General features: G+C 43.4%; 1 protein-coding gene across 5 annotated transcripts in view; it reads right to left on the minus strand.

The window, feature by feature from the left end:
* TFAP2B (transcription factor AP-2 beta) overlaps positions 1–24,839 on the minus strand; it is a 33,523-nt gene extending 8,684 nt beyond the window's left edge. The window contains exons 1-7 of one of the 5 annotated variants that reach the window (XM_068183213.1): positions 24,614–24,839; positions 18,982–19,440; positions 13,875–13,935; positions 6,188–6,262; positions 5,704–5,923; positions 3,038–3,156; positions 168–309 (exon numbers count right to left, since the gene is read on the minus strand). In XM_068183213.1, coding sequence (XP_068039314.1) covers positions 168–309; positions 3,038–3,156; positions 5,704–5,923; positions 6,188–6,262; positions 13,875–13,935; positions 18,982–19,440; positions 24,614–24,694 — 1,157 coding nt within the window. In that variant the 5' untranslated portion in view covers positions 24,695–24,839. Of the gene's footprint in view, positions 1–167; positions 310–3,037; positions 3,157–5,703; positions 5,924–6,187; positions 6,263–13,874; positions 13,936–18,981; positions 19,441–20,780; positions 21,445–24,613 lie in introns of those variants that run through there. The other 4 variants (XM_068183218.1, XM_068183215.1, XM_068183216.1 and 1 more) reach the window with 4 other exon arrangements.
* Between the last annotated feature and the right edge of the window lie 730 nt (positions 24,840–25,569).

Raw genomic sequence — 25,569 nt, forward strand, 5'->3', positions numbered from 1 at the left:
GCAGAGGTCCTTTGGGCGAATTGAGCATCCTTCCATCCCGCGGGGCTGTTGGAATTTAGAGCCTGGAAATTCCGCCTGCTTTCCAAATGGGCTCAGATGAAGAGTTTGAGGACAGGGAGGATTTTTTCCGAGAAGGGCAGAAGGAGATGAGTTAACTCGGCACTCACTTTGTAGCAAGCAGCATGTTTTTCCTGGAGTGGAGGTCGCTGGGGTCCGTGTGCTGTCTGTTCAGGTACTCAGAAACAGCTTTGGCTGGGAACTCCGTTTCACAGATGTACCCAAAATCCCGAGCTAAATGAACGGCCTCACCTGGAGGGAACGAGACGGGATTAACACCTCCGGGCACGGCCGGCCCCGGGCTGGGCTGGCTCCGACCCGCCGGGACACCGGGAGGAGCCCACGGCTCTTCTGGGGACACCAGCTACTTTGCGCCGTGTTTGGAAACCTGTTATCACCCCTCCCACCTCAGGGACAGGCTCCAGTTGTGTGCTTCCCACCCACCAGCCCTATTTTGGGGACAGAAGTCGATGGGACAGATTTGAGCTGATGGGATATTTCTTTGCTACACTGAGCTCGTGTGGGTCTGTACCCATCAGCTGCTTGTGCAGAACGGAGGGAAAAGCTCACACACACACACCACACACACACACATACACACACAACTTTAAAATTAACTGGACCAAAGAAAAATGCAAGAGGAAACTGGTCAAATCCTGAAAAACTAAGGATACAAACTTCTCTGAACAGCAGAGAAACCATTCCTGTTTCAATACCTCAGATCATTGTCCAAAATTTTACAGATGTGGATCTATTATTAATGTTAAGTCTTTGTGGGACGTTATAGACACAATTTATCCACACACAGGGCACTTGCGTCATTATCACAGTTATCACCACATCTGTAAAATTATGGAGATAACTGCATTTAGCCCGATGGCAATTTAAAATTCTGCATTTTTAAATGACCATCATGCAACAAGAACTCTTGTCTGCCGGGTGGAAAGATAACAGCTAATGGTAACTTTTTCTGTGAACAAAGTAATTATTATTCTAACTCTAATTCTAATTCATTTTTCCTCCCTGCCTTGTTTCAGGTTTCTTGCCTACAGAGGTTTGTGTCATCCAACTCCTACTGATGTACTTCATGCCACAAGAAGACAGTAGCTGCAGAATGGAGGAAAAGAGGAGGGGGAAAAAAAACCCTCAGACTCTAGAGGGATTCCACCAGATTATAGCTCAGCCCCTCTAGAATAAAGCGTTAAACCCTTTAAAGCATCGCCCGAGGGACGAGGGGGAAGATTTCCAGCAAGCAGGTATGTCTAATAACTCCAGGACCGCGTTATTTTTAACTATCAGGAGCTGCTTTCCAACGTCATCTCCTGCTCTCCAATGGCTCTCGCTAATCATCAGACCGGTTAATGAAGGCGAGGGCACCCGGCAGAGCCTGGAGGGGGGGTTCCCGAGCCGGGCACGGTCCTCCCAGGCAGCCTTCGGGCAACGCGGGCCGGGGCCGACCGGAGCGCTCCTGTTCCTGGCGATACAGGAGCAGCTATGCTAAACCTGGCTGCTATGCTAAACCTGGCTGCTCGCAGGAAGGAGGAAAAAAGAAAAAAGGAAAAAAAAGGAGATAAAACCTAAAACCCCATCAGGTGCAGTTTCTTCCAAAAGGAGGGAACTCTCTGGAGGCAAACTGTTGATTTGTAAGGGAATCAGAGGAGAGGTGGGGAATGTGCACCTTACTGTACACTTGACACAGATTTTAGCATCACTGCACAACCCCACAGGCTTTTAAACCTCACACCAGCTTCGGGGAGGGGCTGGTGCTGCTGCGATCAGAGCGCACTGTGTTCCACACACACCGTGGGGGTGAAGCTGCACTAACAGGGGCATTTGTGCCCATCGAAATGCTTCACACCTTCTATAGCTATACCCGTAACCCACACTGAGCCTTGCACTCTCGGCATCACCCACATGCGGGTGGAGGAGGAGTTCCCTCCCCTCAGCCCCCGTCTTTTTGCGAGTCTTCCTTCAGCTCTGCAGTCGGCAAGGTCTTGTCGCTCACGTAACTCAATCAAAATAGTTGAAAAGTTAATATCTAGCACAAATATTTGTGCTCGCTTTATACGCAGAAGAGATAAGTGGATTATTTTTATGCCTCTCGGTGTGTATGTATAATGCAGATACATATAATTTATAATTGCATCCATACTATTCTGGTTAGTTTTTTTTTTTTTTTTTTTTTTGGAGGAAGTCCAACTTCTCTTAGCATAAACACGCACATAACCCTAAACTTACTAGTGGCTCTAATTTGTCCTTGTCGATACAGCAGCAACAAATAAAAGAAACACTCTGGCCACCAAAATGACATTAGTTGACTTGAAATGACTTGAAACTTCAGTCTGTCCTTCCCTCTCTCCTTCAGGAGTAGTTGGTCTCTTTGTTCAGCTCCAGCCACCTTAAGGGAAACCGAGCTCTGCTACTCTCAAATTACTCTGCTTTCTTACCAAAAAAAGGGGGAGAAAATAGCTTTTCATTATTTTTCCTCACTGAGCATCTTGTAGTGGCCATAAATCAGCTCAGGAAGAGCGAATTAGCAGGAGGGTGGAGTAGACCTGGAGTCGGAGATCACAGAATGGAAATTAATAGCATGAGGAACGGGACTGCCCTGCAGAGTTACACATGCACACAAATGTACACACATATATCCACACGTACACATGCAGACACGCTCCCTCACTCTTGCCACCAAGTGGGATCAGTGATCCTCCAGCCAGTGACTTCATTTTTGGGAATGGGATTCTTTACCGTGGCGGTGTTCCTCCTAACCCACCCTGATTTTCCCCTCTACAAGGTTTTCCCACCTGATCCCGAAAGTTGGTGGGGTTTTGGTTGTTTTGGGGTTTTTTGTTTGTTTGTTTGTTTTTAGTTTGTTTTGTTTTTGTTTGTTTTGGGGATTTCTTTTTTTTTTTTTTTTTTTGTGAATGTCAGACAGGAGCTCAGAGCAGGGGTGTGAAGGGAGCTGCGACCCTCGGCTTACCTTCCACCAGGGAGGTGAGTAAAGTGACATTTGCGGCCTTGCGCCTGCCGGCTGGTAAATTCAAACCGATTTTTTCTAGCCTTTCTCGCAAAGATCTCCCCCCGTTTTTCGATTTGGCTCTAGAATTGCAAAGACATTAACATCGTGATTAACCCCGCAGTGTTCCTGGAAGAAACGTTTAGTCTGTGCAGTCAGAGAAGCCTGGGAGGGTTTTCACTCGACGTTAAGGACTCTGGGGTGTTGACTTCTGCTCGGGTTTGCTGAGATTTTCTTAATTTCACCCAGGGGTAGAAGTGGGGATGAACCCACTTTTCTCCCGATTTTATCCGGGGAAATCAAATAACGCCAAACAGCAATAATTAATGGAAAGGTTCTGATCTAGAGATCAAGTGGGTATCATACCAACTTGTATTAAGATGTAGAAAAGGGTTGGGCAGGAAGGTAGAGAAGGATTAACCCCTCTGTAATTCCAGGAAAGAGCCAGAATAAGGCTAGGGGATAAAAAAAACCAAATAAATCTGAAAAGTTCGAAGGGAGTATGTGTGCGCCTGTGGATAAATTGTAAAGGAGGGAAATATTTATTAAACTGTTTCCCGCCTGTGAGTGTGTTCTTGTGCGAGGAGGCGATGCTGAGAGGAAGAGCTCACCTGAGGCAGGGTGCGTTATAAAGAGGGAATGGATTGCCTGGGGGAAGATTGGAATATCTGTCGGAGGTTACTGATAAGGGCAATGAAAGGGTGAATGGGAAATTCGGAGCTATTGTTCGAACGCCCATACATATGTAAACCCCCAGGGATGAAATCTTGCCACCTGCGAAGTTAGGGAGAGTTTTGGCACCTAAGAACAAAGTCTATCCCAACTCTCTCCTAATTCTTACTTAAAATTTGCTTAAGAATTAGAAGTCGCACTTAGAGAAAGGAAATCAGGAACTACAGAGAAGCCAGACTGGCTTCCCACTATTTTATATCGAAGTAAATAAGGCTGGGTGGCACAATTGCAAGAGAGCAGCTTTCTACGTCTCATCTGCTCTGAACCAAAATCTTGTTTAAAATTTAGATTCAAGATAGGAACTGAAGTCAGCCGCAGCCAATAATTATGGCTTGGGCCACGTCCAGAAATCTGCTGAAGGTCAGTAATAATGCCTCTTTACCTTGGTAATTATATTTTCTATAGAGCATCTCTCAGATGTTCTCCCTGCTCCATTTGTAGCTGTACAGAAGGAGCAGGCAGGTTAGCATCTGTAAGTAAAAATCTCTCTGCTGCTCGCCCTGGCAGCTGAACAATGATTACAGACATTCACATGGAACAGCAGCTATTTTAGGAGACCCTAATTCTCACGTGGATATTTGGGTGACTGACCGCGTGTAGCAGAACTTTCCCCCTCGTCTCCAGGCACGGAGCCAGAGCCCTTGACGTCATCACAGAATTTTTTGCGGGGACAAGGGGGGAACCCCAAACATCGACTTTATTTTAAAGTGCCTTAGAGCCAGTGTATCCCAGCTGCTGCTATAGGAGTTTTCAAGCTATTTCCTCCTCTAAGATTAGCAACTTTTAAACATGATCTGAAGTTTATTCATTGTCAGTTTGCATGCATCTGTCCCTGTTTAAAGTCATGTTTTTTATTCCAGTCTGGTGTCTACCTCACACGCAGAGAATGAAATCTTGTACCCTCTCAGCCTGAGCGTGTGAACTGGTACTTCATATTGTAACCTCATGGCTTCTCCCCTGTTGTGACTGGAGACAGAGCCTGAGCTCACCTTTCTTACAGACAAGCCGTGCTGACAATTCACAGTCCCTCAGGCACTGCCAAGAAGAAAAAGTCCTTTCTCCCTGGTAGCCTTTCCAGCTAATGGCCTCAAAGCTTAAATTCTTGCTGCTTCTACATAAAAGCACAGTCTCCCACTTGTTATGATGGAGTGTCAACCGAACCTCAGGGTTATTCCTTGCTCCCCACTTTCTTCAGTACCAGAAGTTGGCACTGCCAACTATTTTGAGGTCTTCGTCAAAATTCACCAGGACATTCGTGGGTGATTTGCACAAATATTAAGCAGCAAAGGCCTCGAGACTGGCTGTGAGCTGCAGCAACTTTCTCTGTGTTAAGCACTAAGTTTCTGACTTTCAGAGCTACCTGTTGGTGGCTTTTCTTGAGTCAGGTACTTGCCTACCTTACAGTTTGCCTATCGAATCCCTGCCAATTTCTTGTGTGACACCACGTGTCATAACTGACATAATTGCCGGATCGTTACTGCCATGTAGAGCAAACCTCGTGGTTTTATCTAGAAAATCCCTAGAAATACGTCAGGTCCTGAAATACTCGTAGTTCAGCCTGAAACTCGCCCATCAGGGCATTTTATTTTGTCCACTTTCTAAGAGAGAAGTGTGAGGAGGAGAAAAGAGAGAAAGTGTGTGTGTGCATGGACAAGGAGAAAATCTTTCTGTCTCTGTTCCTTCATTTGTGGCTAAACAAGGCCAAATATTTCCCTACTCTCCATATATTCATCCCAATGTTTGAACACAGCATATTTTTGCCTTATCACCAGCATTACACACACAGGCTCTGACAGTAGGAACAATGCATGTTTGAAATCATCTCCGCTGTTGACCAAGGGTTTCTGGTGCATGCATCAAGGCCCAGACACATCCACACGTTTGCCCCAGCCTCTTACCTTCTAAGTACTCCTCCTAGGAGGGATGCGTTCAGACACTCTGGAGGGGAAAGACGTCTTTGAACTTCTCCCACAGTTACTTTATACTTTGAAGTTGAGCTAAGCAAAGACAAGCGGCCAGGTACAGAGCAAAACACCTCTCCGGTATTGACTGAAATTCCACCCAGGAAGCCATCTTTATTCATCATCAAAGAAGTAACAGATTTTGGAGGAACCGGAACTGGAGAAAGAAAAGGGGAGGAGGGGAGAGAGAAACCATCACGCCATGAAGGAGCACAGGATAACCACAGTCTCTCTGACATGCACAGAACAGCAAAATGAAAGGGAGTTTTGAATCTCTGGCTAACTCCAGCAACCTAAAGGGTGCTGCTCCCCCAACCTCTAGGAAAGTGCTCCATGAATGATGGATGGAGAGAAGGGTGGTACAGTACAGCCTCTATGCAGGGTTTGATCATTGGGAAATAAAATACATATTGGCAAGCACCTGGCAACTTTCGGGTTTGAGCCTGTGTCTCACCCAGAGCCCCCCGATGCCTTTTGTACAACGGACAGCGCCTTTCTGGAGGGGAAAAAAAGAGGAAAATTTACTTTTTTTTTGCTAATGTTTCCATTAGTGCTAAGCTGAGCCAGGAATAAATTCACTACACAAAGGGAGTTGCTGTCTTAAATAAGTATCAAGGCTGGAGGATACAGCAATGAGAAGACAGCTCTGTTATTGCTTTGTGTTTTTATTAAGTCTGGTTTATGAAATAAAATGAGTCTTTTCCTTCAGAAAAATGAACACCAGGAAAAAAGTATCTGGCCTAACCATGGTGCTCTCCACTCTGATCATATTGTGCTGTCCGTGAATTAGAAGGAACTCTCCTACCCCTAAATAAAACTGATTTAGTTACTGCAACACATACTTAAAGGTAGTTATAGGGAAAAGTAAAAAGAGAATGATAAAGTGAAACTAAACAAAATAAAACCATGTTGTTCTCTCCAAGATAAAAATAAGAGTTTCTTTTCTCTGAGAAATCAGTGAGGTTATTTTAAGAGTAACCAAGGGATTATAATGAACAAATTCCTATAATAGCAACCAGACACACTCAGAAATAAACAAAAAAAAAATGGTTGAACTAAAACTGAGAGCAATTCCCCCGTGACAAGAATTTTGTTTACAAATGAACTTAAATAACTCCCTCATAATTGTGTGTAACTGTTATGATTTACAGCAGGTGCTCTAATCAATCACCCAATCACTTTAATTTATAGGGAGTCTCGCTGCATTTTCCCAGTTGTTTCACTTCTGCAAGTAATTGATAACAAACCATACTTAAGGTATGTTTTATGCAGGAGTTAATAAGAGCTGACAGCTGCTACTGCAGCTTCCTCTCGGATCCGCAGCAACACGCATTTCCTTATAGAAAATATACGCTGAAATTGGGGCTTGTGCTGGTGGGAGAGCCCTGGCAGTCCAGCGGGCATGTTTCAGAGGAGAAGACTAATTGATTACACACCCTCTTCAAGCAGATACTGCTCCACAATCTCCCGTTTCCACTCAATCAATTGCAAAACCAATTCGGCAAATAATAAGGTTCTATTATGCACATATGCCAGCTATTGAGGTAGTTATAATACATGTCAGTTAAGTCATAAAAGCCCTGTTTATTTGCAACATATCTGGAGAATCAAACCATTAGGGCTGAGCGGATATTTAAGTTGTCTGGAGCTGCTAAACAATAAGATCGGGTATCCTAATATATTACCAAGTGCTAACTACTGGGCAATTGCCAATTTTATAACCTCAGTGCATGGAATAGACACAACCGTGTTTCACTGTTTTTATTGCAGATCATTTCCTACTGCCAGACCAGACCCCCACAATAAAAGCTCTATAACAGCTAAAAACCAAAAGGCATGTCGATTTTAGATATACATATTGCTTCGTATGCCTTGTATATAGTCTCCAGTATAAACAAATTATTTTGAGTGGCTTGACTTCAGGGAATTGGAAAGTAAAATGGATTCCTATTTCTCTATTATTTTTAGTTAGGCACTTTATGCAGCTCATAAAGGCAGTTTCAAATAGTTTGAAAATGGCTCAGAAATAGTTATAAAAGAGTTAGAGGCCCGCTCCTGCTTTCGTTGCTATTATTATGATTTTTTTGCCATTGATTCTATAGGAAAAGACTCGTTTGTATATCAGAGGCAGTACCAACAGACCAAAAAATTGTATTTGTATTTTCCCCCTCATTATATATAAATATATCTCTTATTTCATGCACAATGATCGGTCTGAGTGAAGCATCAGGTAGAAAAAAATAGAAATAAAATTAAAAAAAAAAAAAAGTTGAAATAAAGCAGTGCCACCAGACAGATTTTCATGATTTTTTTTCTTGGGACAAACACATGGGCTCTGTGTTTCGAGTACACCTTTACCGTGGCTATATTTAGTGACCAGTTTATCAGGTCACTGTCCACTGAACTGAGAAATTAAACAAGAGGCAGCAATTCCACAAACATCTGATCTTAGTCCAAACTCACTAAAGAGAGAAGGACCCGTGCAATGCTTAAATGTGCCTCACCCCGCTCGCTTTGGCCTTTTGGAGCACTCATTACATTAGTTAACCTTTGAATTATGGATTTTCACGTGCTCGGTGGTTTTTTTTTTTCCCCTTGCAAATTGCTTTTGGGAAGAAGGCTGGCTCCCTTCCCTGCTATGCTGAGAGCTCCTCAGCGTCTTTTCCTAGCAATGTTTCCCTGAAAAGGACGGCATGAACAAACCCATCAGCTGGAGCCTGATAGCTCTGAACCCGTTTGAGAGGCTTGCCAGGCGGTGTAAGCATATCTATTGCGATTTCATAGCTTCAGAGAGATCTATTCTATCTAGGCTCTATATCTTCTGTAAATTACCTAATGCTGCCTCAAAAAAGTGTTTGCCATGGAATGAATTATCTCTATCTATATCATATCTATATGTTTATCATGGCTGGAGCTTTTCAGACACAGCCCAGACACCAGCAGAGATAACAGAACGTGGAGCTTTTGTGGGTGAGATCTCCACGTCCCTGCGTGCAGCTGCATGTGTCAAATCCCTGCGTGTATGTAAATAAACCCGAATGCAGAGTGTATTTTTAGCCAATGTCAACTTCCCCAGTTGGTCAGGGACTGCCACAACTGCTGAAATGACACAGAATAACACTCACGTATCCACACAGCGTCCCCACCACTCCTGCTTTCACTTTATCCCATTTAGTTCTTGTCATCCCTAGCAGAAACTGTTCGATTTTCTTTCACTCCCAAACTCTACTTGCTGCGTGTGTGTGAGCACTCACAAATACATAATCCCTCCTTTCAAAATCTCTGCTTTCTCCTTTCTTTTATTTTTCCTTATTTACCTCCTTTGTCTCTTTTTTTCCCCTCTCCTTTTCCATCCCTTTATCTATTTTTCTCCCCTCTTTTTTTTTTTTTCTTTCTCTCCTCCTGTGGTTACTCCCAGCCTCTTTGTCATTTCTCCCCCTTCCATTTCTCTTCAGCTTATCAATAAACCGAGAGAGCAACAGTAGCCGCTTGATTTGTTAGTAATTATAAGCATACTGTTCCTGCAAACGGGATCTCTAGATGAGTGAGATCGCTTTAGAACGACAGCAGGAAATGGTGGGGAAATGGAGCATGGCGAAACTCAGCGTGAAGCTTTCAGTTCTTTACATGTTTACAATTTTCTGTGCATACATTAAGTCTTAGGCTTTTTCTTTCCCTTTTTTTTTTTTTTTTTTTTTTTTTTTTTTTTGGTGGTGGTGGATTTCTGTTGGGCTGCTCGCCGCAAACGTGTGAAAATGTGCACAAATGTGAACGCACAAGTGGAGGTGGGGTGAAAAAAGCTGTTTTGACGACAGTAAAACTAAAGAAATATTAGACTTATGTCCTGCAAACAGCTGTTCAATAAGGGTTTAAACTATGGCTATCATTGCAATAACCCAGCTAAATAATATCGTAGTCAAACAGTCAGTTAAATTATCAATCAGAAGAAATATTTCTTGTATTACTTACTAAAAAAAGGCGTGGACAACTTAATTACTAATAAACTATCAAACTACTTTCAATTTTTTTTTACTCTGCCGGGGCTTTAAATGAGTAAGAAGTTCTTTGTCCATGCTAACAGCAGGACTTTGCTGTAAGTGGTGATTCGGTCTGACTCAGTAGCCAAGCCTAAAACGTCCGGGAGCAGCGTCTTAGAGACTGAAACTAGAGACCCGGGTTTTATCTTAATTTTAAGGAACAAACACAAAAAGTGCGCGTTCATCTCGCATTTCCTTCTGTCCTCCTCGTCCCTTCCTCTCCTCCCGCCCCTCTCCCCCTCCGCAGTCCCCGTCCCCTGAAAGCTGGGACTGAATTTCAAGGTGGAATGTATTCCCCCGAAACTGTTTTGCATTTCATTAAAGGGGATCCTCAGGTTCAGTGGGTAACCCGGGAATGAGCACGAAAATGGGTGGCATTGAAGCACCGTCTCTTGAGCCCCAGATCTATCACCTGAAAAGCTGAGGCCAGAGTGATTCTCAGTTAATCATTGATCAGCTGTTCCGAGGGGTGGGAAGGAAACTCTGGATTATTAACAGCTAAAAACAAAAGGTTAAGACACCTTCTCTCATGTGTTTCCTTAAAACAGGAGGAACAACGGAGCGTGTTTGCAAGACCATGAATTAAGGTCTTCAAGTTAAAATGGCCTTTCATGATAAATCAGATGTGAGTGTGCAGGCGATCGTCAGAAACAGCTGAAAGTAAATAAATACATCAGAATAATTTTAAGGTCACCGACTGTGCCCCAGAGTCACAAAAAATTAACTTAGGACTCAGGCCATGCAAGGTTTTGCAGGAAGACAACTTCTTTCACCATAGAAAGTGCCAAGGAAATTTCAGATGAGCATTTGACAAGGAGACCCGATCTTTTACTCCTGACACATGGCAAACCTTCTCTTCATTTCAGCAAAAATAGAGAGAAAGGCCTCAAAACGTGCAGCCGGTAAGCTCTGAAAGCTGAGTTAAATCTGATATTAATGTTTCTGGTGATTATTATCATCTTGATGATTTATCTGGCTCCCTCCCTCCCACTTCCACCACCCAAATCTTAATGGAAGTGGGAGTTAAAGATGATTTTTTAATGTCTTGTTGGATTTTTAGACTGTTAATGTACCGCATCCTTCTCATTATTAGTTTATTGATTGTTCATTGACCAGCCCCCTTCAAATCGTATTAACCACCCTCTGCCAGTTTAGATTAAGGGAGTTTAAAAAGCACCTTTCATTATTTCAGCGCCACCACCACCACGGTGGAGTTCAGGCTTGGTAGCTTAATGCTTGCTCTAATGGGGCAGCTAAGAGACAAGGGGCCACGGTCCCTGCCTATTGCATTAATAGCTCAAAGGGGGCTAATACAGAAAATTAGCCTTAAACGAGCTCTGGAGATCTCCAAATGAAAGAGCCATTTATCACGCTGGCTACCTTCACTCCACTCGTTTGCTCTCTCTACTGGGAACAACTCATTTCCTCTTAACTAAATTACTTCAGAAATGTCAAGTAAGCTCAGATAGCAAACATAACAAGAGCCTGGGTATATGTAAGCTGTTGTGTGGGATCGATACGTGAGATAAATCAATAGCTGTGTATGAATCCCTATATAATTTCCTTAATATTTTGGCAAAGCTTTTGCATAGAGTGATAATTCCCTCTGCAGGCCTCAGAGGCCATAAAGGAACAGACACAGCCTGGGTGATATAATTAAGTTTAGGCTTCAAGTCCCCATCACACTTTTCCCACTACTTTGCAATGAAAGAATTTTAGGCACTGAACTAGGATTGGGTGAAGCAGACCCCCTGCAACCCTCGTCTACCGAATATGAGTCACAGGACTGTTCCACTGCACAAAAATCTGTCAATACCTGTATGTCTGTCTATCTATCTGTGCCATCTGCTTGCAAGAACGACCCATAGAGTTTAAATATCTTGTTCTTGTTTTAAAGTACACCCTCACAGCTACAAACTGCAGGGAACAAAACAAAATTGATACTGAACACTATGTTGCTCCTTCCCTCGTCCTGATTAAATATTGACTACCACAAATGTGACCTGCTATTTATTACCCATTTCTCTTCCTCTGCACCCAGGAAACTCGCTATGGGGAAAAAAAAAAAAGGAATGAAAAAATAATACAATATTCCTTTATGCTGGAAAGTTTCTTGGATCTCAGCCTTGCTTCTAAGGAAGAAAATACTACCACAGTGACTTTGAAACAGTTGCAAATGCATCTCAAGCTCATTCTTAGTAACCTTATTTCCAAAGAGCATGTGTCTCCTGTTCATCATGTGTTAACTCAGAGTATCTCTTCTGGCTGCAAATAGGCACCAGTAATCCCACCTAGATGGGACTGGGTCTCTTTAGGCAGCAGCTGCTCCATCTGGGGCCATTGCAATGCCCACACACACGAAGCACACCTAAATATATGCCTAATGCATATAAAAACCTCTACCTAATACGTAATAATTGCAGGCATTCACATTCTAGTGCTACTCGCTGTCTAATTGCACCACCCAGCACGCACATGGAATGTCTCCGCTGTCCTCGTCAGCTGAAGGAGGGAGAGACACAGGCGTGCTGTGTGTTAAAAGAAAAAAGAAAAAAAAAAAAAAAAAAAAGAAAAAGAGTGTTTTGGATTATGTATTCTGCGAAAGACCATCATGGAATAACCTTAGAAAAGAGTCTCTCGACCACAAATCAAGTGCCAATTAATCAAATGCACCCAAGAGGGAGTGTATGAGGTGTCAAGAGGGGGTGGGGAAGAGGGAGGAGAGTGAGGAAAAAAAAGTTAAAAATGCAACCAGAAACCATCAGGTTACAGACCTTGAGTATAAACCCCACCAAACATTCAAACTGAACCAAAACAACACAAACACACAAGCCTTCTTTTTTTTTTTCCTTTTTAAAGTTAAGTAACTTTCTATTTCTTAAAAAAACCCCAAACCTTTCGACCTTTCAACCAATAGTCATAAATGGTGCTGTCAAATGGTCTTCAAGTTTTCATTAGTCCTCGCTCAAATAACCAGACCTTGATCTTGTGTGTGAAAGAGAGACCGTACATGGATATTTAAATTAAAAAGAAAAAATCAAAACCCCAAACAACCAGCAACAAAACAAACAATAAATACACGGAAAGACCTCATGCTGCCTTCAACACATTTTAGATAAAAACCCTCCCTGTTATTTTGCTTTACATCCTAGAAAATCGTCACTGTTAAACTATTTGTGCGCATTTGACAAATAACAAGGTCCTGGAGATAACTGCCGTTGATAGTAAGCATAAGGGACAGCGTTTTTAAACCTCATCTCTGGTTCTTAAAATTGAATCTAGAAATAGAAACTCCTTAGATAATTAAAGATAGCTTTCCCTCCATTTGCAGCGTGTGATCTGTTTAATGTCTACCAGCATAACACAACACTAATCGCCAAGCATCTTCGAGTGACTGTCAGAGAAATGTAAAAAAATTAAGCAGCTGCAATACGCCCAAAATGAGTTATTGTAATTACATTTAATTAGTTTAATTAGTTAATTATTTTGCTTACAGCTGTACAAGAGACTGCAAACATTTGTTAATATCACATTCGCTTTAACAGTATGGGGTGATTCTGCAGTTACACTAAATCATGGGCGCATATGTAGAAAGATGTAAAAAATGGGCATGGGGAAGGGGGGAATCTTGGAGGGAGCAGGAAGGGGGCTGAGTCTGCCTTTCCATGGGCATCTCTTTCTCTCCTCTCCGCGTTTGATTCGCCTGGGAAATGCATTTAAGCCCCAAAGGGAATCAACACCTTCCCCATTAAAAGCCAAGGGGTCCCCACCGAAGACTATCGGGGGGAGAAGGGGAGGGAAGGGGGACGGTGGAAACTGCATTGGAGCACGGGGTGCCCCATTAGAGAGCATTCGTGTAATTAAACCCTTTGAAGGGCAGGGGAGGCGGGGATATAAATTTTTCCTTTCTCATGTCTTATCCCTTCACTCTATCCGCTGATCCAATCAACTATTCATTTGCTGCCGTGGGTGCCTGCTTCCCGGAGAAATTCATTGCCCCAAAGTCAAAATATATCATGAAGATATCGCTACACAGTAAAAGTTTGTCTAGCTTGTTGGAATAATCCATACCTTTTTTAATGACAGACTGGTCCAATAAGTTCATACCGCTGTTATTGGCATCTTCAACTGACTGTGGATATAAAAACATCACTATTCAAATTGACTGGATATTAAAGAATCACGTACATAAATCATGTCATTCCAAACTGGAGTCCCTGTTATTTCCATTTTTATTAATTCACTAGGGGAGGAGGTATTTTTTTTATTGTTGTTATTATTATTGTTGTTATTATTATTTCCCCCAATCGACAAGGAAATTAAATTCTTACAAATTATATAGTTTTCTAATAAAACAAAAGGAGATGTGAAGCATATGTGGTGCAATACTGGTTTTGTTATCTTATAAAACATAGATATCACATAGACTTCTTTGCATTCCATAAAGCTTTATATTTCTTCCTTTGAAAATGTGGCAATTTGGCAACATCTGCAAGATCTATTGCATCACATAAATGAACACGATTAAGGACAACTTAAATGCTCCCTCCCCTTTCCTCCCCCTCCTCCTTTTTTTTTTTTTCTTTTTTTTTTTTTTGGTTTGTTTGTTTGTTTAACCCTGCTACATCTTACTAATTCAAGGGCCATTTACTTTTTATATATCAGAGTTTACATTATGGACTTTTAATTAAAGCCTGAGCCTTTCGGAGCGCAGTGCAACGCCCACATTGTACAGGGGACGAGCAGAAAGAGATTTACAGCTCCCGCGGTTGCTTCCATGTCCGGAATTAGTGGGGACGGGGAGGGAGGAGCAGGAATACACATTATCAAAAGTATGAACCATCACATTGATTGCCTAGGAAAAAACAGTCTCCGAATTTCAAAGTCTTGTTTCCCCCTTTTTTTCCCCTTTCTTTTCCAGCCTGCCGAGGAACACACCTGTTATTATGGCATTAACTTCTTTAGCAGGGAAGAGAACAAAGACGGGCACAGAGGACATAGCAAATGTTGGGTTTCGTTTCTCAAAATGAAAGTGGGATACACAACCCCCCCCCCCCCCCCCCAACAAACCAAAATTACTGCTGAATCTGCTTTTGGTACAGTAAAGACATGTCCGGAATAAAAGAGGTGTCATAAGAAAAATTTATAGCAGATTACTGACAGGTTCCGTTTTAGGGTAACTTCTGAGGTGAAGGGGCACCTTTAGGTTTCTTGGCTTTATTATTTTATTTTTCCCACTACTTTTACTAAAGAGTTTGGATTTTTCAGTGTTATTGCATATCTGGGGAGTTGTCACGTTTTTCCTTGATAAGCAAAGCACCTTTACAGCAATGCAATGATTTACTTCACCACGATTTTAACTTTATCTTTGCTATGCCGAGAAGCTGAGCTTATTCGGATCCGGCCCTTATCTCCGTCTCTGTGCTCAGCGGAGACATTCCGGATGGAATGTGGTTTAGTTGAAAATTGCATTTCCCCAAAATACGATGGAACAATATTTTCTATGAGAGCTTTCCTTTCATTTTCCTTGAATCCACCCTCAAACGGAGGGTGCCTTATGTGCTGTGTTTGGGCATGGCTGTGTCTCTCTCTCATAATCAATAGGCTACATACCTAAAGGGCACAAAATAAAATTACAAAGTCTTCCCTCCTTTCCCTGAACAGCTCCCAACGAGGGATGATGAGCAAATTCTGCAGCCTGCTGGAGTACAGCGTGGTGCACCTCGATGGCACAGAAACGGAGGTAAACGTGAAACATCACCTCCCCTTTTTCTTTTTTTTCCTCTTTTCCTCATCTTTCCTTCTTATCTCGCCTTATCTCTGGAGTCGATGGTTGCCCGCACCATTTATGCGTGTGCGTGCACTCAGCTCGCTCCATCAGCAACGTGGGTTAGTTGTTGTAGTTAATGAGAAGACTCCTGTCTGATTTTCTATCTAATTACGCCCTCCTGCTGGGTTTTTGTACAGGATATTCGCTCAGCATGCTGGCAGTTAATAGTCACAGAGAGGATCGTAAAGATTTAATTAGGACTGCATGCGGAAACGTGGAAAAACAACTCAGACTTTTAATTACTAGACTTCTTTAGTTAAAAGTGATACCAGGGGTTACTTTATAAGAGACTTGGGTGTTTTGGTGCAACTTAACTTTCCGTGTCTCTAGCTAGTACGTAGTAACAGCGTGAGTAAGGAGGAGGAGGAGCGGAGGTGTGTGTGCAGGGAGGGGAAAGGTGATGAGTTTCCAGATATACTTGGAAAATCTGGAGAGGAAGATTCCCCTCCCTTCCCTCCTCCAATAATCTGATAGCATGAAGCTTCCTAAGTACTACCTATAACCACCTTATTCAACTTCTGTGGATACGTCTGAGTGAAAACCTTAAAAACTGAGCTCTATTTTTTCCCTCAAAGAGTCTACAGAATCTGAATTTCCCCCTCCATTTTTCATTCATCGAATCCTCTATTACTGTAACCCTATTTTCACCCAGACGGTGGGAAAAATATCTGGGAGTGCAATGGTGGATTTTTTTCCGGAGTCCCTATTAGATGATGCAAATTTTTGTTCAATGAGTAGGTATTGGCTTCTCTGTTCCCTTTCTGTAAATCGTGGATTGAAAATTCCTCTCGAGAGGGGCAGCAATAGCAATACAGTGTGTCCTGTTTACAATAACAGAGCGCTATCATGTTACAATCACTTAATTCTAGCCCTGGACAATGGCTCACACATGGACTGGATTTGGTGTTTATAAAATAACCACTGTTTCTTTCTGTCACGCATTCTCTGTCTCCTTCTCCTCAGCCCAGCCCATTCTCATGGCACATATTTGATCAGACATGCATAAGCTACAGCAAAGAGAAACATCTTTATCCAACTGCACATCTAGATATCCGTTCAACTTTTTTGGACTACTGAAATAAGAAAAACCCAGTATTTGAAACCCTTCCTGAAAATTATATATAGTGATGGTGGATAATGAGTATACATCGCCTGAATAAAAATTCCTGTTACTAGAAAAGGTTCCTCGAATCTAGAATAAATCCATGTTAAATATCAAGATGGAAAAGTGCCCAACTTCATCTGTCACTAGTGGAGGGGCAAGAATAGAAAGTGCTGAGTGGCAGCAGCGAGTTCTGGGCTGCTTTCCCTCCTGCCTGCTTTAACTTGCAGTTGGACACATCTTCCTTCACGTGTTTCTCCTTGGGATACCCTCCTCTCCCCCTTCCCCTCCTCCACCAACCTGGGAACAAACTTTCAGAAATAAAGGGCCTGTTTAATTTCCTGCTGTCTCAGTACCCCAAACCAAGAACCCCATCCTGCAGGTCCACAGCCTCGCCTGTCCCATCCTATCCCCATCCAGGCCCCACCAGCCCCGGCGAGCAGGTTGCGGGTGGCCGCGGGTGGCTCCGATGCTCCCAGGGCATCGAGGGGAGGCACTTTCCACCGGTGCAGTGCCCTTCCCGCAGAAGGGATGTTTTATGGGGAGACGGATGGAGAACTGCTTTATTTGAGCTCCTTCTTTTCTATTATTTCTTCTCTCCCTTCTCTTCTTTATGTCTTTCTTTCTTTCCTTCCCTATCTTTCCCCCTCCTTTCCCTCTCTCCTCTATCTCCTCTTCTTTTCCTCTCTCCTTTCGTCATTTCTGCATTTTATCTTTTTCTTCTTTTCATCTCTTTCTTTCCCTCTCCTCTGTTTTACTCTCACAAAAGCACAACAATTACCAGCCATTCTTTGGGGAAAGTGTAAATATCCAGGCACAAACAGTAGCTAACACCTCTCGGTTGCAGAGACGAAGGAGGAGGGCGATCTGCTTTCTGCATTCACAGAGGTAAAACTCGCCTTGACTTGCAAACCACTTTGTCTGAGCCAGGAATGCGAGACGAGACCTGCGCATCGCACCCGCGGCGGCCAGGGGCTGCCCCCAGGTCTCAAAGCCACCTCGGAAACCCGCAGAAAGCAGCGACCCGACGGTCACCGAGCTCGGAGGCAGGAGCATATCCAAAGAGCAAAACCTTTCGTTTTCGAAAACATTTCGCCCCAGCAAAGCTCGGGGATTTTCTCGTGCAGCCCTAAGACAAGCCTCAAGCCAAAGCAATGCATCCCCTCCGCTTTCCTGCCGCTGATTCCTCTCATGTTCAGCAACATCCTTCTTCACGGCTATTTTTTATCTTCCCAGTTCCTCTTTCCCCCTTTCTTTTTCCCTTTCTGTAACTTTGAAGTCGTTATTTTATTCAGTGGTCCATACCTTTATCTATCCCAAGACTAAATGCATATACAGATATGATATATGATAAAGAAATTTTGGGTAGGAAAAAAATAAAAACGCATGGAGGGCAACCCCAAAATCCCGATTAGGAGAGCCTGAGACAGGACTTGGACCCTGGAGGCTCCAATCGCCGCCTCGGGTGTCCCCACGGGCTGGCCATGTCCTGCTCCAGCAAGGTGTAGACCGCCCCAGCAGCGAAGCTGTTAAGGGTCCTTCTGTTTTTAGGGAATAACACGTGATGATGAGTTTCGCGTGGGATGGAAGAAAACTGGGAAATACTGTGCTTTGAGCCCGGCGAAACTCCTTTGTTATCCAAAAGAGGGCATGAAACTACTTAAAATCAGCGTTACCTTACCAAGCAACTTAACAAATGAAGGGGTGAGGGGACGGACAAGGGACTTGTTCCTGATCACCAGTTATTGCTTTTGATTTGGGTTTTGTTTATAATTTCCCTCCCTCACAGATGAAAAATGTAGTAATTCGACAGTTTCATCAAAATCTCTGAACGGCAGGAAATTGGTTGGGGGGAGGAGGGGGAGGGTGGAGGGGAGTGGAAGATGAGATTGCATGGGAAATAACTGGAATTTGAAAAGCCAAGCTTGAACTCTGCCAGCTTTTGAAACACGTGGAATATTTAGAGCAGCATGTCTGCCTTCCCCCTGCACTTTGCTGCTTTGCCATGTAGGGGAGGGTTTATAAAGGAGAGCCTGTGCGTGACAGCGAGGAAATAAATTCTCTTATTAAAAAAAAAAAAATAGAGGGAGAGGGAGAAGGAGGGGGAGTACCACAGTTACAAACGCGGTGTGGAAAAAGAATGGCAACCCACAGCAATATTGCTGGAAATCCCTCAGTGACCATTCCCAGCCCAGGGACGGGGGCTGCAGCTGCACTGCCCAGGAGAAAGAAGCGCGGTGCCTTACCTGGACCTCCTCCATCCCTGGGTGTCCGATGCCATGCAGAGAAAGGCTGTCCCCCATGCCGGAGTCAAGGCCATGGTGAGCTGAGTGCAGGAGGACATCTGGCCTCCGTACTGAGTGGTAGTCCCGCCTGGGGTCCAGTCCCGAGAGCTGGGGCAGGGCGGCCCGAGGCTGTGGCAGCAGTGACCCGGTTTCTGATCCCACCTCTTGCCTCTGCCTCTGTCCCCAGGGGTGCTGCTGGGGCTGATGCAAGGGGTTTAGGGAGTAGGGGTCATTGACATGGGAGTAAGGGTCCTGGCTTTGGTGGTAAGGAAGAGGCTGGTAGGGGGGTGGGAAATAAGGCGGCTGGAAATCCGAGGATGGGGTGTGAGAGAGCGGAGGAGCGCTGGAGTAGGGTCCCTGCGAGACGGATCCCAGCTGGGACAGCCTGGAACTGTGGCTGGGCACTCCATCATGCCGGTCCTACAAGCGAAATGACATACAAACAACAAAAAAAAGAGGACTTTTTTTAGAAAAAAAAAAAAAAAAAAAAAAACAAACAACAAACCAAAAGCAACCAAAAAAACTCCCACGAAAAATCAAACAGAGCACAAACCCACCCCGGAGCTAAATAAAATAAAATAGGAAATAAACAGCTGGAAAGTGGGATTCAGATGTGCCCCCTTCTCCCTCTACTTATTAGAAATGTTCCGATGTTTTGCACCCACGTCTTGTCTATTCCCAGGAACTATCAAGGAAGGGGGAAGGGGAGGGGGTGTGAGGGAGAATTGCTAAATGTCATAATTAAAAATGTAGGACTAGTGCTCCAAATACATGTACGATCTGCAATTTCAGACCAGTAGTATAATTCCCAATCCACAGCCCCCTCAAATCAAACCAAAGGGGGAAAAGAAAACATTAAAAAGTAAGAGCACCAAACCACCCGTCTATCCAGACAACCCACCCCTTCTCCTGCCTAAAGTTTCCCAACATCTGTTTATTCCCTCTGCTCAAGTCCTGTAACTCAAAATCACCAACCCATTTTCACGTGGAAAAGCCCAAAAAGAAAGTTGCACTTCTCGGAAGACTCCGAGGTGAGAAGTTGTGTGAAAAAGGACTTGGAAAAAAAAAAAAAAAAAAAAAAAAAAAAAAAGGAAAAGAAAAAAAAAAAAAAAAGAAAGCCAAAAATAAAAATTACAGGGAATCTTTGTTTCAAGGGAGTCTACCTCTTAAAAATAAATTAAAATAAAATAAAATAAAATAAAAATGAAACATCGGTGTTGAACAAATCCTGGCGCTATGATTTCTGCAGCAACTTCCAGTGTCTTTTGTTTCCTTTTCCAATATTATATTCCGGAGAATGGGGTGGGGGTTAATTGTAATGAAAAGTCTTTGGGGTGTGGGGGATAGGGGGTGGGGGGAGTGTGTGGAGGCTTCAGAGAAAAGGTGGGAGAGGAGTTTTGTCCAACTCCAACGCACTGAAGCTGTGAGGTTAAAGTAAACAAGAAAAATATCTATTCCACAAAGTGTAGTTCAAACCCCCACAAGCAATGGCACACATGGCATTAAAAAAAAAAAAAAAAAGAAAAACAACAATGAAAAAAAGTTCTTTTTCCCCCTGCTCTCCCCCCCAGACTCCCCTGGCTGAAATCGGGAACACACAATGCAAAAAGGGAGAAGCAGCTGCAAGCCTCCTCCAATTATTGTGCTAAATTACCAAGCCAAAGGCGTTTAAAAAGACAGAGAGAGGGAGAGAGAGACACAACAGATCGAGAGAGAGAGAGAGAACATGCAATTCTAGTACAACATGGATCCAAACTCACCATGGCGGAATAGGTGTGGACTAACATCTGGAAATAAAAAAAGTCTTGTAATAGCTAAAAATAAAATAATGGTGATAATACTAACAATTGGAGGGAAAAATATCAAGGAGATCTGCAAAGGGACGTGTTGGACACAGGAGAGCAGCTTGAGATATTTCGAAGTCTATCCATCAAAAAAAAAAAAAAAAGGTTAAGAAAAAAAAAGAAAAAAAAAAAGACCAGTGCCCCCAAAACCGAGCCTGAAAACCTCTATCTACATATATGATTTACCCCTCCCTCTCGGGTTTTTTTTTTCCTCCTTTTTTTTGTTTTTGTTGGTTTTGTTTTTTTGGTTGGTTTTTTTTTTTTTTTTTTTGCCTTTGAGCTCCCAAATACAATCCTCTTCAACCCAAGGCTAGGCTCAGACTGCTCCGCTACCCCTTCCTCCCTTTCCTTCTCTACACCGCCTCATAATAATTGATATTCATGACTATTAATATTACACGACTACTTTAAAGGGAGAATGCAGGACCAAATGGAGCGTGAAGCTGGCAGCCAGCTCGAGAGCTCCCCTACTATTGTAAATGACGTTCATTCAGTGGAGAATTACTAGATGTAATCAGACGAGGGGGGCTGGCAGAGGCAGAGTTTGGGGAGAGGGAGAGGGGGGGAAAAAGTTTAGCGAGTAAGAGGCAGAACTTCAATTAACTCGAGCGGAGGAAGATGCGGAAAGTAGACACTGCTGAGCTGGAGCAAGGAAGCGCGATGAAGCAATGCTTGAGGCAAGGGAAAAGAAGAAGAAGAAGAAGAAGAAGAAGAAGAAGAAGAAGAAGAAGAAGAAGAAGAAGAAGAAGAAGAAGAAGAAGTATATTTCCTTTCCGTTTTAATATATATTTAATTATACATTCCTAATACGAGGAATTGATTGCCTTTGGTGCTTTTGTTCTTACATTTTGTTGTTGGGGTTTTTAAGCAAAAAGAGGCTTTTCTTTTCTTTTTTTTAATTGGTAATTTTGAAGGAATGGAAGAAGAAACATGTAGTCTCTGTAACATATATATATATTTACAGTGAAGATTAAGCCTTTCTGGTGCGTGTTACAGATCGTATTTATTTGCAATAGCCAAATAAATACTTGAATCTGCATTGTTGGGCTCCACTTTTTTTTTTTATTTTTTTTGTCTGAATCATCTTTCTACCTCCCGATATGAAAAAAAAAAAAAAAACCAAAACGTATATATATCTCCCGATTTCCCCCCAAATGTAAAATGCATGGAGTGAATTTTAAAGGATAGTAAATTTATAGTTTTGAGGCAAAGCCAGGGGCGATATAAAACCTTTTTGATGTTGCAGGAACCCGTTCAACTGGACTGTCTGCCATTTCTGTTAAAGTTCAACTTACGTTCCTTCCTAAATAGACTCACACTTCCCAGAGCTGCCCCCCCTGCACGCACACGCACACACACACACACACACACACACACACACTTTTGTTTTAAGAACAGATTCAGTTTAAGTGGCTGAGACGCCTCTACCATGCTGTTGTTAATTATAAATCGGAAAGAAGAGAAAGAAAATTTTTTTACATAAATCTAGAAGGTTTCAGCTCTTAAAAAAAAGACAACTTTTTTTTTTTTTTTTTTTTTTTTTTTTTTTTTTTTGGCAAGGCTACACGTTACAAAATGCCCTGGAGCTCATCCCCAAGTTAGGATAGACTCTGCCTGCAGCCAAATCCCACCCAACCGCTCCCCCAACTCTTCTCTCCCACGGCAATCTACAAACGTGGGTGTCCGTAAATCCACAGCGCCTTATAACCCCCTTTCAAAAGCAGGGTGGAAAAAAAGCCCTCATCCCTCGGCAGCAGGGACGGGAGATGTTTTGTCGCCTGCTGCTGCGGGCAGAGACAATGGCCGGGCTGTGCCGGGAGATGGGGAGGGAAAAGCAGCGAGGGCTTAGCGGGCTGGGGACACGCGGGGACACGCACACACACACACACGCACACTCACACGCACACACACACACGTTTGTGTGCTCATTCTCTGCTCCTTCTGCAAATGCTGGATTTTGCCGATAATAATTAGCCTGACGGCAGCTTTTGGGAGTGGAGCCTTTTCTCCCGTGCGGCCGGCGGGTCCCCTCCCCGCTTCCCTCCATCCCGTCCTTTCTCCGGCCGGGAGCAGCCGGAGCTGTACCTTCCCTCGGTCTCTTTCTGCGCTTTTCCCGGGAGTTTCCCCTCTGTAAGTGCCAAGGCGCTCCCGGAGGGGAGGGCTGCGGGCGGCGCGGCGGGGCTGGGGATGGGGATGGGGCGGCCCCGACGGCGCTTCCCCGGGGGCTGCGGCCGCTTCCCGATCCCCAACCCTGCCCTGCTCCTGCCCGTCCGCTTCCCAGTACACGTCCGCTGCCCGATCCCTGGTCCCTGCCCAGTAGCCAGCCCCTCGCTCGATATCCCTTCTGTCCTTGGTACCCAACCCCTGCCCGGTCCTTTCGCGGTCCCCGGTTGCTGCCCGGTCCGCCCCCGGCTCCTGTCCGGTTTCAGTCCCTGCCCTGTCTCCGGTCCCGGCTCAGTGCTCAGTCCTCTCCCGGCCTCTGTTCAGTCCCCGCTCCCTGCCCCGACGCTGGTCCCTGTTCGATCCCCAGCCCCTTCCTAGACCCTGCCACGTCCCTGACCAGCCCCTGCTCGGTCCCCAGTCCCTGCTCAGAGCACAGTCCATTCCCGGCCCTTGTCCTGTGCCCGGTCCCTTCCTTGTCCCCGACCCCTTCCCGGCCGCCTCCCCTCGGAGCAGCTCCCGCGGATTGCGCCCTTCTGAAAATCTCCCCCCTTGATCGCCGTGCAAACGCCTCCCACTCAATTGAAAAATAAAAACAATACAAAAAAATATTTAAATATTATTTTGTGGAGCGCCATCCTCACTCATCTTTTCAGTTTTTTTATTTTCTTTTTTTTCCCTCCCCTCGTTTCTGAGAAAATCCCGCACGCCCGTTTAACTTACAGGGAATACTTTCGCGGAGCCCGTTTGGGAAAGATCCGGCTCAGGAAAACGTGCAAAATTAAGAAAGGTTTCGCAGTGTTTGAGCTGTGATTTTTTTTTCCCTCCCCCCTTGGTTTGCTTTTTGACCTCGAAAATAAGGTCTGGATAAAGCTTACAACTTTTCGTGTCCGCAGACTATGCGGAGCTGCCTCTGTATCGGTTCGGGTGTGTGAACTCACACACGCACAAGAATGTATGTGCCGCTTAATTAATGCCGGTATATGTACACATGCACATCTTATCTGTTGGTGTAGAGGTATTAAAAAGTCGTAAAAAACGTATCCGATTGTGAAAACAAGAAAAAAACAATAATAAAAAAAATCCATATTCGAGTTGATCTGAGCTTGGAATTGCAAAATATAAAACAAAAGAAAGAAATGCATCCAGTCCCTGAATACCGGATTGTGTTTCTTTTCTGTTTTTTCTCTCTTTAAAAAATTTTCCTCAACATTTGTCCATATTTAATCGAATTATATATAATTGGAGGTCTAAACAATCAAACTCTTGCCTTTAAGTTGCCTCATTTGAATCCCCAGATCATTTCTTTGATGTATTAAATCGCATCAAACAGCTTTTCCATGAAAAAAAAAAAATTAAAAGTTTAGGACTCGGCATGCTGAATACAAATATGCAAATAAATAAGCATTTAAGCATTTACTCTCAGTTTCCCGTCTCTATATTCTTGTGTGCTGGTATATGTCTCTATTTCTGCCTGGATGTATATGTAGAACTATATATGCATTATATAGCCATGCCTGTATCTATATGCTAGATGTATATTTAAATATACATATACTCTCTTACTTATATGCATATTATATACTCACCTCATAGATATCTTCATACTTGACATTTTCAACCAGTTTCCAGAGCATGATGGCAGGCTGTTCTCTAGGAGGTGAGTGCATTCATGTGAAGAGCAGATGTCTGGATTCTCAGTACTTCTCTGTCTGTAATGATCCATCTATAATTGGAAATGGGGGACAGACACCAAATCCGACGTTCCTCTTCCATCGCAACTTATATCTGTTGTCTGAAACAATAGGCTGCAGAAGCCTACCTCAATCGGATAGTAAAAAACATTATCTGTTACATAGTTACATATAGCTACAGACATATATGTGACTAGATATAGACATATACACACATATAGAGACTTATATGCAGGCATATAAAATATATGCATACACAGAGCTGCACGATCACAGATTTACACATACAGGCACCCATACACACGTACATCTCTGATCAGGCAACTTTTCCCCATGTATAGACATATTAGTTGCCACATTTAGATATGTAAATTATATATATTTTTCCACATGTAGGCACATGGAGACTGCATGTTACATATGCACATGTGCACACAAACCTGGTTAGTTTATATAGGAGAGTATTTAAATGCATATATGTGAATCTAGTTATACATTTACACATATATATGTTGGTATAGAGGGATTAAATGCACACATTATGCAGTGCATATATCTACTATTTTAGTAGATGGTTGGATGGATGCATAGATAGATAGATGAAATTAAATTAATATTTTTTCAATCCTCCCTTGATAAAATAAAGGATAAGTTGCCTCTGCGCTAAGTGATTCATCATTTACAACAAGATATGATGCTTTTCCCCACATGCAAGATGCTTTTATTTACATGTCCAGAAATTATCCTCTCATATGCAGTTAAACACCAAAACAGCGTCTCATCAAAGCACATTCAAGCAAATCTAAAAGGAGCAAATTTAGATCAATGATTTCCACTGGAAAGCCTTAGAC

This window comes from Anomalospiza imberbis, chromosome 3, assembly GCF_031753505.1.
Source record: "Anomalospiza imberbis isolate Cuckoo-Finch-1a 21T00152 chromosome 3, ASM3175350v1, whole genome shotgun sequence".
Classification (NCBI taxonomy): domain Eukaryota; kingdom Metazoa; phylum Chordata; class Aves; order Passeriformes; family Viduidae; genus Anomalospiza; species Anomalospiza imberbis.